The 14,250-nt window shown below is 55.7% G+C and overlaps 1 protein-coding gene across 1 annotated transcript in view; it reads right to left on the bottom strand.

Moving 5' to 3' along the window:
* PPFIA4 (PTPRF interacting protein alpha 4) overlaps positions 1-14,021 on the bottom strand; it is an 87,825-nt gene extending 73,804 nt beyond the window's left edge. Inside the window, exon 1 of the mRNA XM_067531530.1 lies at positions 13,667-14,021. Within this exon, the coding sequence (XP_067387631.1) occupies positions 13,667-13,903 (237 nt within the window). The 5' untranslated portion in view covers positions 13,904-14,021. The remainder of the gene's footprint in view (positions 1-13,666) is intronic.
* Between the last annotated feature and the right edge of the window lie 229 nt (positions 14,022-14,250).

Raw genomic sequence — 14,250 nt, 5'->3', positions numbered from 1 at the left:
TTTCCTGGACTGGAAGGGGCATAGAGTCTGTGCCATTCCATAGGGCTGGATTTGCACCACTGGCTCCTGCTGCTACTGTGATCAGAAAAGAGAACCTCTTGTACAAGGTGCAGTCTCTCTTCCCTTCTCCCAGAGCCCCAGGTGGCTCCTCCCTGGGAGTGGATGGCGCTGTGCTCTGCAGGAGCCCCTTTTACTGCTGTGCAGGACCCTGGGTCCTGGCATCTGGGGAGCTGCTGCTGAGTGGCTGTGCTCCTGGGTGGCTCGCCAGCCGTGGGGCATGAACCCAGCACCAACCTGTGGTTCTTAAAGCACAAGCCTGTCCTGCCTGAGCTGAGACCCAGCTCTGTCAGCCAAGGCTGCAGCAGGCGCCTCAACTGCTGTACGTGGCTCAGCCACTGCTGGAGGAGGATTGAGGGGGGTGGATTACACTAACGCGGCTGAGCTGGCAGTACGGGGCACTGGGTAATGCCTTTCCCAAGCTGGTCTGCATGGATGCTCTTCCTCAGGCCATTCGCTGCCCCAGAGGGGTGGGGCTGCCTGTCTGATGACAGAGGCATAGGGTATGGAAGCTGACCCTGGGAGCAGGGCTGCCCCCTGTCTAGGTTTTCCCAGAATCAAACCTTTGTTGAGGTAGCCGTCCTGGGACATCTGTCAGGGTGCTCAGCTGGCCAGTGTTATGGGTTCAAGAGCATCCTGGATGTCCCAGTTACTTGTACCTTAGAGGTGGCAGTCCCACCTGGGAGCAAGGAAGGCCCAATGGGGGGGGGTGCTGCTCTTTGAAAGCCATCAGGTCACTGGGGTCCCAGATAGCTGAGCCCCCCACCAGCAGGGATCCCCGGAGTTTGAGCTTCCCCACAATACAAGGCCAGCCATGGCTCAGGCCTGCTATGGATTGTTCACTGAATATGGGCACAAGGGAGCACTGGAGGCTCAGGTGCCTAAATCCCTTTGCGGATCTGGGCCTCAGGTACTTTGCTTACTTCCTCCTAGTTCTAAGAGACCTAAACCAATGGGAGGTGCTGGAGACAGAACCTCCTGCAGTCTGAGAGCCAGTTTCAATGCTTTAGTATAGGGTTGTATCACCACCAGGAGACCATCCGCTGGCTGGTAGGAGCTGAAAACTGGAGATCTAGACTGAGAGAGGAGGTTAAAATGTGACCTGAGCACATCCTAAAGGCTCACAAGCCAAAAGGCAAAGAAAAAGATCTCAACGGTGATTTTTTAAAGATCTCATGCTTTTTAAGCCAGACTCATGATTTTTGAGTGCTTGGGGTTGGCAATGCTGCTACTGAGCACCTACATGAAAACTAGAGAGGGGATGAGGAGGCAAGAGGCGTTTGGATTCACGGCCTATAGGAATAGGGAGTATTTTGAACATTCCAAAGTTCCCCTGCTCAGGTACGACTCGCATACTGAAATAATGCATGCCTGTACCCCTTGCTAGAACTTTCTCCTTGTTTCTAGGACTACAGAGGGAATCAACATTTCTGCTGAGTCTCTCACGCGATGGGAGAGGCACAGCCAATCGCAGAACCAGAAGACATACCATGCAACTTCAACCACGTAATGAAACGACCACGAGCAGCATCCCGGAAATTCACAACCAACGCCAGAAAAAATTTCATACCCAACCTCAAAACTTTTCCCGATGGCATTTAAGGAGGGGGAGGGGGAAAGGAAACGCTGCATTTCCACACAAACTCCCACACCTTAAAAGAGAAGATTTCAAGCAACTTTAAACACTTTTATAGAAATGTAGTGTAAGCAAGGTCTGAGTGGCCCTCCCCTTGCTCAGTCAGCTGAAGCTGACAGGGAGCTAGCAGCAGGGACTCGGTGAGGCCCAGAGGTGGCAGGAGACAGCAATGGAGGGGCCTGGTCAAGCCCACATCCAGCAAGAGCCTGCAGAAGGGGACTGGCTAAGCCCCAACCGAGAGGTGGACACTGCAACTACGACAGTCAGTACAGGGGAAAGCGAGAAGGGAGAGGCGAAGGACACACCCACATACTCTGGGATGGGTTCGGCTCATTGAGTTCATGAATTCTGTTTGCACTGGTTCCCAAACCAGGGCTGTGTTATTTCCTTCCTTATATTAAAAAAGTTTACTTTCTACACTCAGACTCTGTGTTTGTAAGAGGATAGTGTGTGATTTCCCAGATGAGTGGGTGAGGGTTCTAGCCGGTTTGGTGTTGTATCATTGACAGGAACTCCTAGATATAGAACCCGACCCTTTCCAGCTGCCGGTTCTGCCTGGCAGAAGGGTTACAGCAGGGCTGGAAGAGATCTCGAGAAGTCATCAAGTCCAGCACCCTGCATTGAGGCAGTAAACCTAGACCATCCCTGACAGGTGTTTGTCTGACCTGTTTTCAAAACCTCCAATGGCGGGGATTCCGCAACCTCCCTCGGAAGCCTGTTCCAGGACTTAACTACCAATAGAGTCAGAAAGTTTTTCTTAATATCTAAACTAAATCTCCCTTGCTGCAGATTAAGCCCATTACTTCTTGTCCTACCTTCAGCGGACATGGAGAACAATCGATCCCCGTCCTCTTTATAACAGCCTTTAACATATTTGAAGACTGTCATCAGGTCCCCCGCTCAGTCTTATTTTTCTCAACACTGAGCTGGCCCAGTATTTTTTAAACTTTTGCTCGTGGGTCGGGTTTTCCAAACCTTGTCATTTTTGTTGCTTTCCTTTGGACTCTCACCAGTGCCGAGTAGAGCAGGACAATTACCTCCTGTGTCTTACATATGATAGAGTTTGCAACCAAGTTTTCACCCAGCCTTAACGAAACGTTTTCATGGTGGACTAGCGGCCTCTTCCGGTACTGGAAATCTACTGTAAAATAGCTGCAGATTGGGACTTCTTACTGATCATGATGATTTATTATTTGTATTGCAGTAGCACCTAGGAGCCCAGTCATGGACCAGGGCCCTGGTATGCTAGGCGCTGACAAGCTCAGAACAAAAGGACAGTCCCTGTTCCAAAGAGCTGACAGTTGATGCAATTTTTTCACCTTGCCTTTTAATTATCACATCAAGGCCTGACTCTGGGCTGTACGTGGGCTGCCTGTGAGAGCGGCCGTAGTTCAATTCCAGACTGCAGTCTCCCTGCAGATCTGTTCCTGGGAATGAACTCTAGACCCAGCAAAGAAGCATAATCAGGGCCCAGGTGCAGGCAGGTGCAGCACTAAAGATAGCTGGGGAGCAGGCTCAGCTCGGGCAAGACCTACAAGCACATGCTGGGCCCAGATGTCACTGCCTGTGGGCAGAGGGCTCCAGCCGGAAGCTGAAAGCCCCACTGCAGGTATATGCAGGAAAGAGGCTCAACCAGGAGCCTGAGAGCACAGGATGGACCCTGCTGCGGTCACATGCACAAGGCAGTTTTCCGATAGCAGGCAAGTGCCTGCAGACATATGAAAGGGGAAGCCTAAGGCAGAAACCCAACGGGTTTTGGAGCAGACTGCTGCAGGGAGAGGGTTGACAACGCGTAATGAGCCTCACTGCAAAGGCACGCAGAGAGTGGAGCTTGCCGGGCAGCTAGCGGTGCAGGCTGCAGGTGCAGAGAGAGGCTGCCGGTGAAAGCCATTGGACAGAACTATCAGCGCCCAGTCGTTAACCCACAGAAGGCACCCAACGGCAGGCCCGGGCAGAGATTGGAAACTAGTGTTTTCGGCCAGATTAAGTCACATTTTGCCCTCCCACATGAATAAATCAATCATGTAAGAAGCATTAAGGCAGCTTAGTCTCCCCGGGAAATCGCACAGAAATTCTGCCTTTTGGGAGCCATGGGATGCCAGCAAGGATTAGGAGAACGACTCCAAACGCTCAGGCGGCCCTTTGGCAGAGATCGCTGCCTGGGTTTCGCCGCGTGGCGTCTGGGAGCTTCACGCCGGCGCCGAAGCACAACAGGGCGGCCGCTCAATTAGCGACAGTCACAAACGCCTCGCTGCTCGCGGGCAGCGTCACAGGGAGCCAAGACGTGAAGAGTTTGCGTCCCAGCCCCTGGGAGGGGCCAGGAGACACAGGGGCCCCGCCCGCCCCCTTATGCAGCCCCCTCACTCCCCCATCCCGACCCTGTGCGCACAGGATGCATCCTTCTCTCATCAATCCCAGCCCTGCCCCCTATGCACAGAGCTCGGCTCCCCCTAACATGCGGAGAACACATCCTGACCCTATACACAAAGATCTCCCCAAAGAGGCCACGCCTCAGCCCCAAACAAGCAATCCAGCCGCAGGGACGGATGCCCAGAGCGGTGAACCCCTGGCAGGGAAGGCTGGCTGTTCTCTCCTCACAGAGTGCACCTAGGAGCGGGCAGAAATCACAGCTGCTGTGGCCTGGTTCATGGGAGCAGCCTCTCTCCTGCCAGCCCCACACCCCCTTGCTATTATAAGAGCAGGCAGGGGGCACAAAGACATCTCTGACTCTCCTTTTGAAGCCGGGGGCGGGGGCGGGGGAAGGAGGAAGGAAAGCAGTCTCCTGACAGACTTGTTAGCTGCCTGCCTTGGCCCTGCTGCTGGGGGGCAGCGTGTCCCAGGAACAGGGTCCCAGATCAGTATTTCCTGTTGGGAAGCTGCAGCCCAGAGGGAGGATTCCACTTATTTCCTACCACTAGCACACTCCTGCTGTCTGGAATGCAGGCAGCCTAGGCACCGTGCCCCGCACGACCCCTGCAGCGAGCACCCGCTGGCAGAGCCGAGCGGCGCAGCAACGGGCCCAGGAGAGAGTCGGCTGGCTAGGAAGGGCACATAGAGGCCTGGGGGTTTGCTCTGTCTGGGAACCCTCAGCCTCGCGGCCTGGCCACAGCCTTCAACAAGCGCCCACAGGCAGAGACTCCCTCGGCTCTGTGGGTTTAGTCATACAGCCAGCCTGCCCTCCAGCACCACAAAGCGCCCCCCCCCCCCGCACCTGAGCGCAGAGCCTCCCCCGCCACCTGACCGCACCGCGAGCCACAGGTGCCCCCCCACCTGAATGCAGCAAGAGCCACTTGAACATGACGCCAGCCAAGGGCTGCCTTAAACCTGCCAAGAGCCAAGGTCTTCTCTGAAAACATCACAGGCCAACGGCCCCTCCAAATGTATCTGAAATGGCCGGGGAGGGGGAGGGGGGTGCTCCCTGGCCAGCAGCAGCACAGCAGGTGTGGCAAACACAGCCAGAGACCTTGGGGAGGGGGCTCCAGCCCTATCTGCTAGCATTCGGGGAGGTGCCATCTGTGCCCAACACCGTCCAAGAGGGGGGTTCTCTCGGGATGTCCAGCAGCTTGTCTCCCCGCCAGGCATGGAGCCTGGCAAAGGGAACCACAAGCACATTCAAAGCCAAAGCCTGGAAGGGAGAAATCAGCCACCCAGAGAAGGGTTTGCCCAGTAGACGTGATGCCCGTCGACACGGCACAGACAGGGCATCAACCTCAAGAGCCCAGAATCTCCCCCATCCCAGCGGGGGAAGAAGCGCGGCTATTGTGGAAACTTCCCTGGGCAGGGAACCCTGCTTACCTGGTACATGTACATGCTGAAATTAGTCCCATTGGGCAGATGAATCGGTACGGATTTGTTCCCTGCATTCATGCTGGGGACTCATCTCCAGCTGGAGCTGTAAATCCCTGGCTCTGCCAGCCTGGGGGCAGAGCAGGTGCTAACCCCTCAAGGCGAAGGTGAGAGAGACCCGGTGCGCTGTACGCCCTGCAGCGAGGAACTGCTCCAAACTGAAGGCAGCCGGGGAGCTGCTTTGCGTCAAGCCTGCCCGTCTGCACAGGGGATGGAGCGCTGGATCGCTGGGAAGGGATCAGCAATGCACTCGGCAGGAGGCATTTGGAGCTCACAGACATTCCCCATCTGCTGCCTGCGCTAATCGTGTCCCTTCCCGGGATCCGAGGGAGCCAGGCCCATGGCTGGGATGGGGAGCCGGGAGCGGGAGCCCGCAGCAGGGGGACCCAGCGGACTAACCCGGAGGAGCGCACAGATGCACAGAGGCCCTTTGCGGTGACCTAGTTTGCTCTGCTTCGCTTGCATGTTCCCTGTGCAGAGACACGGAGGAATCAGAATTGGAGCAAGAACGGCGAGTAAATCCGCACAGCCCCTTAATCCAGGAGGGGCTGCAGCAGCCTATGGGGCGGGCAGCCCTTGCAATCAGGGTGATCTGGGATGCTCTCGCTCTAGCTGCCCACCACGGAGGGGCACGGTGGCCCCTAGCCCAGCTGGGGTGAGAGGGCATGGAGACCAGGAGCTCTGTTGTGGGCAGGAGTGCGCAAAGGGGATGGGGCATCACCCCACTTGTGTTCTGGGGGAGCATTTCGTTCAGCGGAGGAGGGGGATGCAGCCCGGTGGGCATCTGTCTAGGCGGTTTGCCCGGGTGGGGGCACAAAGAGCCATGAGGTGCTGAGCTCAGGCAGCCTGCTGGAGGCAATCAGGCTTGCAGGGACTGTGGTTAGCTAGTCCAGCCCTCGCTCCCCAGCCTGGCTCCTGCTGGACCAGCATCGGTCCAATGCCATGGAGCAAGAAACGGGGCCCTGACCCAGAGGCCTTTCCCTCTCCTGGGTGTGCGGTGCCCAGGGACGGGTAAGAGCCCTCCAGCCTCGGCCAACGTTCTGCACCGCTCACCGTGCTGCCCAGGGCAGGTTCCAATCCCACCTGCTTGCTGTGCCTTCCGGACCAGGCTCATTACGCCCCACCATGCCCCCCGAACTCTACTGACAACCCAACATCATCCTCACTCCATGCCACATGCCACCCTTGGCAAAGTCTGCCTGTCACAACACTGGAGATGCCCTCCGCAGGGCCGCCACGCTGTCGTGTCCCAGCTATACCCCTGCGACCAACAACCCTTGGTGCTGCCTTTTGCCCGGGCAACTCCAGGTCAGGCCAGCCTGCCACGCTGCCCAGGGTGCCATTAATCCGGTGCGCTGCTCTAAGCACGTGTGGATCACCCACCGTGCTGCCAAGGGCTCTTGGTCGGAGTTTCTCTCCATTGATTTAAATGAAATAACAACAGGCAACAGCAGCACAGCTGGAACCTGGGCAGTGGGTGAGGTGAGCCTGGCTCAGAGAGGGTTAAGCAGCCCCCCCCAGCAGACAGCAAAGGAATCAGACAAACATGACTGAGCAGCTGAGATTCCAGTTGAGCACAGGCCAGGGCCCTTTAAAAGGGGAGCAATGCTTCACCCGGATGCCCCTTTCCACAGCTCCTGCCAGCCTCCTCTGGGATCTTCACTAGACTGGAGCACCACCTACTGGCATTAACTGCCCTCCGCAATAGCCCAGGCTGCAATTACCACCTCCAGCGGGCCGCATCCAGAATGCAGAGGCGCAGCTTTTCCAGGCATTTCAGGAGCAGCATCACCCCAGTGCTACGGCAGCTGCCAGCCACATCCGAGGGCGAAGAACAGCCTCAAGAATGGCATATGGGCAGCTGCCAATCTGGGCAGCACTCTGCATCCAAAGGAAGGGTTGAGTCCTCCTGAGATCACGAGTGAGGGCTGGATGTGTTTGAGGGGTGGAATGATCCCTGCTGTGGGTGGGGGTGTCGGGTGCAGCTTTCCATGGACCTTGCTGCTTCAGGACCACCTCTGTTTAAGCAGGGAAAGAGGTTTCAGGCAGTTAAAATAGCGTTGGCCTGAGAATCAGCAACGCCTTCCTTCCCTTCCAGGTTTACAAGGCGAGAGGAGGCTGTGAAGAGAGATTAATGCTGCGTCCCTGGCAGACAAGGCACCAGCTCATGCCAGGGGCCCCCGTGTCTCCACTGAACACTGAAAGGACACGCGGCGGTGATAGACACACAGTGATAGACACACCCGGCCCCCTTGGGTGTCAGTATTGTTCAAACAGGTGTCAGAATGGTAAGACTGTGTTCAGACTTTGAGTACTTGCCAGCATTCATCTCACATAGAACATCTGGGCATCCCATATGGCAAGGTAACATTTGAGCAGTTGTATTGTGAGCCTCTGTGCCGGTGTGCATCACCGAGAGAGACGTTAGCTAGTGGGAAGCAGCAGGTGTTATGCCCTGCACAAAAGGAAATGTCCGTGGATACCAGACGAACCATTGCGGGATGTTGCGACGGGAACATCCCTACGTATCATCAACGAGGGGACAAAAGACATTTGTTGTTCTGCCTCCTCCCCCTGAAGAGGAGTCAGGCAAGTGGATTCTACCCATCAGCTGAGTTTTCAGCTCAGAGCACATGGCAGGCAGGGTTTCAAAACCCCACACAAGGAACTTGGTACCTCTGTGCTGCCTGGACTCGGAGGCAAGTGTTTCTAGGCATAAGCCAGAGATCCCCAGCTGCTTAGCCTGGGTTTGCCTAAAAGTCATATATAGCTGACTGGTCAGAGATGCTTCTGTTGCAGCAATTCCCAAACATTTTCTCTGCATGACCTCATTTTCAGATGTGTTGTTTCCCACTACCCCTGACAGCAAGCAGTTTAAAAATGGTGTCCTCTCTGCAGTGTGGCCTCACGTGCACTGCACACGCAAGGTCACGTCGCAAGGAGGATGCCATTTTGCTTTACAAAATGGTGTCCTCTGGACTGCATAATGTCACACACAGCGAGGTGCACGAGGTCACGCTGCATGAAGGGTGCCATTCTGTAGAGCAAAATAGCATCCTCTGTGCGACACGACCTCGTGCAGACAGTGTGTGTGAGGTGCACACAGTCACACTGTGTGGAGGAGGCCATTTTGTAAAATGGCGTCCTCTGGACGCTCGGGATTGCCATGACCCCATCTGCTTGAAGTGACCACACTTGGGGTCACGACCCAGTTTGGGAACTGCCGTTCTACTGCATTTTGAAACGCAAAGATTTTAACTCATTTGTGTATCCATGTTTAACTGCTTCAGCCTTGCCAATATCTCTCGTTTCCTTTTCCCATTTAATACATCTGTGTCTAGTTTATTACTGATTGGCTACAAGGGTTGTCTCTGGTGTGAGATCTAAGGTGCAACTGACCTGGGACAAGTGACTGGTCCTTTGGGACTGGAAGTAACCTGAATATTGCTGTGATCTGTGATGTAAGTGACTAGCTATCACAACGGTACGCTCACCTGGGTGACAAGCCAGACTGGAGTATCCAAGGGGGCCGTCTGTGACTCCATGTTCAGGCTGTTTAGTGCCTGAGGCGTTCACACTTGATAATTGGCTGGTGAAATCAAAGTGCAGAACTCACAGCCAGTTTGGGGTTTGTGCCTTGCTCCTAACAGCCTGCCCTGAGGCTGGGACGCATGCTCCCGAGTCACTGCAGGCCAGGATCTCCGAGTAGCTCCCAAGAGGCCTGACTGAGCAGGCACTGGCTCATGTGCAGGACAGGAGGCTCTGCCAGCTCCCAGGCAGGGTTTGGGGTTTTACCCTGGGATCCCAGAGAGGACACCTCCCACTCTCCCACCTATGATCCCGTTGCAGACGCTGAGGGTGGGGAATCAGCAAGCTGGCCACCACCCCTCAGCTGCGTTTCATGGCTGTGTCCTGCCGGAGAGAGGAACAGCTCTTGGTGGCTGGAGAAGGCCAAGCCCAGGCCTCCTGCTCTGTTCTCCAGCTGACACTAGGGTGGCAGAGGAAGCTACTCTCAGAGTGTTCAGGCAGAGCCTAAGCAACCCACGCAGGGTGCCAAGCACGGCAGTAGCTCCTGCCTCTCCCTTCCCCTGCAGCAGTGCCCTGGCAGTGGCTGGCCAAGGGGGACAGGCTCTGCCTGCCCACTGGAGATCAGTGGAGGGTGAGGAGCAGCCGTGGAAGGGCAGAGGCTCCCAGCGACAGGCTGGACAGAGCGAGCCATGTGGAAAAACCCCATTGCAGGCAGGGAACAGCCCCTGAGACCAGACCGGGAGCAGAGAGGCCACAGGCCAGGAACCCCAGCATCCTGGAGCTGCAGCTCCCACAGGAGACAAGGGTTAACACCCCACACCCGTTATAACAGTGCCTCCTACTGCTGCCGAGTGACTCACCCCAGCAGCCACTTTGAGCCCTGCCTACGTGTCCCACAGGGAATCCCAGTTCCTTCCCCCTCCCTCAGCCTCCCCCGGCCAGCAGCAAGTGCTGCCCAGGTCCGTGGTGCTGCCGGGAGCACGGTGAGGCCCCACCGGGCTGGGTGGACAGGAGTGGGAACTAGGCTGGGCTCAGACGGTGCAAGTTGGCTCAGGGAGGGGTCAGCTGCTGCTCTAGGCCCAGTTCCTAGTGCCACACACATGCATGGCAGCGTGGGACGCGGCGTTCACACTGCACGGCTGCACTGAGTGGAAAGCGTCTCCCTAACTCGGCCATGCCGGGCTTTCCAGCGTTTGAAATTCAACTCTCCCGCTCTGGGAGGGCGCGAGGGGCACAGGGCAGAGCTCAGCACCAATGACCCGAATGCCATGGCAACTGAGAGAACACACGGGGGAGTCTTCTCCCACCCAACGGGACAGTCGTAGATCCACGGACATCGCGCTGCATCTGGTGCAAAGCTCCACTAGGGCCGCCTGAGAGCAGGACCCTGTGGCATCCCCCCTCCTTGCGTACACAGTCGCCCGCTTACAACAAGCAAGGCCTAGCAGGAGACACTGCAACACAGCTGCAGGTGCCAGCAGCTTCATGGTCCATGTTTCTCAGCTGCACCAAGGCTCTGATCTTGAGGGGCTGCTCATCACCCACGGCTCCCACTGAGGTCACATCTCAGGATCAGGCTCAAAATAAAGAAAAATAAATCACGTGTGTTCAGGAGGTGGAGAGGTTGCCGGGTCAGCATTGGGGGAACAAGGTTTGATAGTCATTCACCCCCCTTTCGGTTTACCAACAGCCATAGAAGGAAGGAGGCTGCGTGACCTCACTTAAGTCATTGCCCCTCTGTGCCTCAGTTTCCCCCATCTGTACAACAGGGACAATAACACGCTGGCCTCCTTTTGGAAAGCGCTTTGAGATCTATGGGTGAAAAGGACCATAAGAAGAACCAGGTGTTGCCATGTCCCCATTTCTTCTTCCAGAGACTGGAGAGCTGGGGGCCTGTCATGGATGATAGCCATGATCCGGGAGTCAGGTACTGGCTCTCACACACGTGGAACCCAGCAGACCCAGGACAGCTGGGGGCAGGAATCTCCTAGTATTTCTGAAACAGCATCCAGGACCTGAGCCCTAGTTGTGCCCTTGGGCGGAAGGCACCCCAGCAGCGTTTCCCCAGGCAGGAGAGGCCTTTCCAGCTGACAGAGCCTGTGATGTTCTAACATGTCTACTCAAGGATTCAATGCCCCACTTTCCAGAGGCACTGAGCACCTAGAGCTGCCACTGAATCCAGGGGGAATGAGCGACAAGTTCCTCCATCCAGCCCCAAATCTCTCTGTCCAGCCACCCCCAGAGATCTGCCAAACGCACCATCAGACATCAGGGTCATCAAACAACATCCAGAAGACCAGCCGTCTGCGTGAGTGTCCAGCAAAGGAGCAAGCTTAATTTTCTTCCTCCTCAGACCTCACATATTAACAACCCCCATTCTCCCCTTCTTGCTTGATCTCATTTCTATAAGCCAGGATCTGTAGCCAGGACTCACTGCATCACACACATACCTCACTATGCCCTGAGATTTAAGTAATCTGGTGGCAGATGGCCCGTTTCTTTTACCTAGAAAAGCAGCCTCCCTATGCACTGTATGTGGGGTTTGTGTCCAACAGAACAGCTGTTATATGGTCATAAGGAGAGTGCACTGGACTGGGAATCAGGAGACCTGGGTTGTATTCCCAACTCCGTCACTGGCCTGCTGAGTGGCCTTGGGCAAGTCACTTCACTGCTCTGTGCCTCAGTGTCCTCACTTGCAAAATGGGGATAATGATACCAACCTCCTTTGTAAAGCACTTTGATAACTATGGATGGAAAAGGTATGAAAGAGCTGGGTGTTAGTATTAAATATATATTTGGTGACTACAAAAATATCCACCAACCATATTTCATTCACTGCTGCACCCGCTTTTTAGTGAGACTCTTGCCTTTTAACCAGCCCTGTTAATGAACGGAGTGAAGCACTAGGCAGGACATCTGATCTGCCCAAGGATCAGGGGAAATTTGGTTAGAACCCTCTGCATTAGGTGCTCAGAACCCACCACAATGGAGGCAGCATGGCCTAGTGGATAGAGCACTGGGCTGGGACTCAGCAGACATGGATTCTATTCCTGGTCGGCCCAGTGGCCGGCTGGGTGATCATGGGCAAGTCACTTCCCCACAGTGTGCCTCAGTTTCCTCATCTGTACAAAGGGCATAATGAACCTGACCTGCTTTGTAAAGCCCTTTGAGATCTATGGCTGGAAAGGGTCAGGTACCAGTAGGAGCAGCTCCCAGCAATGTACTGTGGGCACAACTTCGCAGACTGGCGAGGACAAGGTGTAGCAAGAAAGTCCTGCAAAGCCAGATACCTTCTGGCCGTGCTCAGTTCCTTCCAACCCATAGGCTTCATGCTGTTTTACATCTGTTTGGGGCAATTGATTAAAACACAGAAACCTGCCAAGTGGCTTAACCCTCAGCTGGTGGCTAACCAATCCCGATGGTGAGGGCAACTCCCAGGGTCACAGAAGCCAAGTCTCCAGGCTTGGGAGCACAGCTCACCCATCATGCCCCTCGTGGGCGATCGCCGGGTGACATGCCTCTGATGCTCAGCCCCAACGGCCCGCATCAACCACTTCAGCAGAGGAGCGATCAATGGTACTTATCCATTGCCTGTTACTGTAGGTTCTGAGCACTTCACAATCTTTACCGTATTTACCTGTGTGGCACATAGTGCGATTATCCCCATTATACAGATGGGAACTAAGGCCAGAGAGACTAAGGACAGAGGAACTCACCCACAGTCACACCCAAGGGAGTTGTGGCACAGCAGGGATTTGAACCACTGGGTACCCTTCCTTGAGATGGGAAAGGCTGTGAGCAGCCGCCGTAAGAACACTAATGTTTGCTCTCCAGTGAGCCCTGCAGATCCCATAGCTCAGTAGCTCTGGCTCATGGGTCCATGACCCCAGAGCTGGGACCCTGCTGTTGCTAGTATGGGAGAGTCCGTCCTCCCCACCTGCAAAGTCTCCAAGAGATACCGGTGCCTGTCAGTGGAGAGAGACCTGCACTGGAATTGCGGCACTTACAGACCGGGAAGCGAGCAGGCAGCTAACTTTTGCACTTCCAACACCTCTACAGACATCAACTCAACAGAACTTGTTGCCCTTCTGGGCAGCACAGTAGAGACATCTCATTACCCCCCATTAAAGCCCCTGTTTCCAAAAGGGGCCTCGATTCCTGGGTGCCCCACCATACAGCTTGATTTGCAAGGGTGCTCAGCTGCCATAACTGCAACTGGCATCAGTAGGAGCTGCAGGTGTCAGCCCCTCTGAAGGAGCAGGCCCAAGGTGTCAAAAGTTGGGCACCCAAAAATGAGGAGCCGCTTCTGGGAACGTTGCCCTATGGGACTTGCCCCCCGTTTCCCAAAGCACCATTGGCAGAGCTGAATTTAGGAGTTCCCGGATCCAGCCTGGCTTTAAACACCAGGCTGTCAGGTTTGGAGCACCCCAAACTGAACTAGGTTGGACGTTGGCTGGAAAGCAGTGCTAGCAAGGAGCCTAGAGAAATCCCAGGGACATCTACCCCATCCCACAGCCCCGCCAAGGTCCCCACCCCTCTCCCATCCCTCCACTCGCTGACATGCTCGACCTGGCAGCGCTCCGGAGCCGCTCCCCTTACCTGCGGGAGGGCAGAGTTAAGTTGCCTCTGCAGCTGGTCTCGCTCGTGCAGGGTCTCTTGTAACCTACTCTGGGTCAAGGTCAGAGTTTCCCGGGTCTCCCGTAGCGTTTCCAGCAGTTTGTCTCGCTCGTCCAGCATGTTCACCATTAGCTGCTCAAAGTTGGCCTCTGAGTCGGAGCCCTGCTGGGACCCCAGGGGATCTCCCTCGTTGATGGTGGGCATCACCTCACACATCATGGTGGTGGCGGCTCACTTCAGCCACACGCCAGTCTCCAGAAAGGCCAGTGCACCGTGCCTAGAGGTTTGCCTTGACGGCCTCCTCTTGGGGCTGCAGATCTGTCGGACACTAGATTACATTGCTACAGCCACCCGCAGCCCATTGTGGCGTGCATCAGAGGCAGGCAGCTTGGGACAGACTGCGGGGTCCCCCATGCCTGCTCTCACGCAGCCGTCATTTACCTCGCAGCCCCAAGAGTCATCGTTTAAGCTGAAGCCTGCGTTGCTGAGATCAGTGTTCCCCGCTCCATGGGCTACACAGTGTCCTTTAAACCAAGAAGGCCCCCAAAGAGACGATCACCGCTGAC

The sequence above is a fragment of the Emydura macquarii genome, unplaced genomic scaffold, assembly GCF_026122565.2.
Source record: "Emydura macquarii macquarii isolate MOO-44397 ecotype Brisbane River unplaced genomic scaffold, CSIRO-AGI_Emac_v2 contig_3220, whole genome shotgun sequence".
NCBI classification, from domain to species: domain Eukaryota; kingdom Metazoa; phylum Chordata; order Testudines; family Chelidae; genus Emydura; species Emydura macquarii.
Note: the sequence above shows the minus strand (reverse complement) of the source record. Positions and strands in the feature narration are given on the sequence as shown.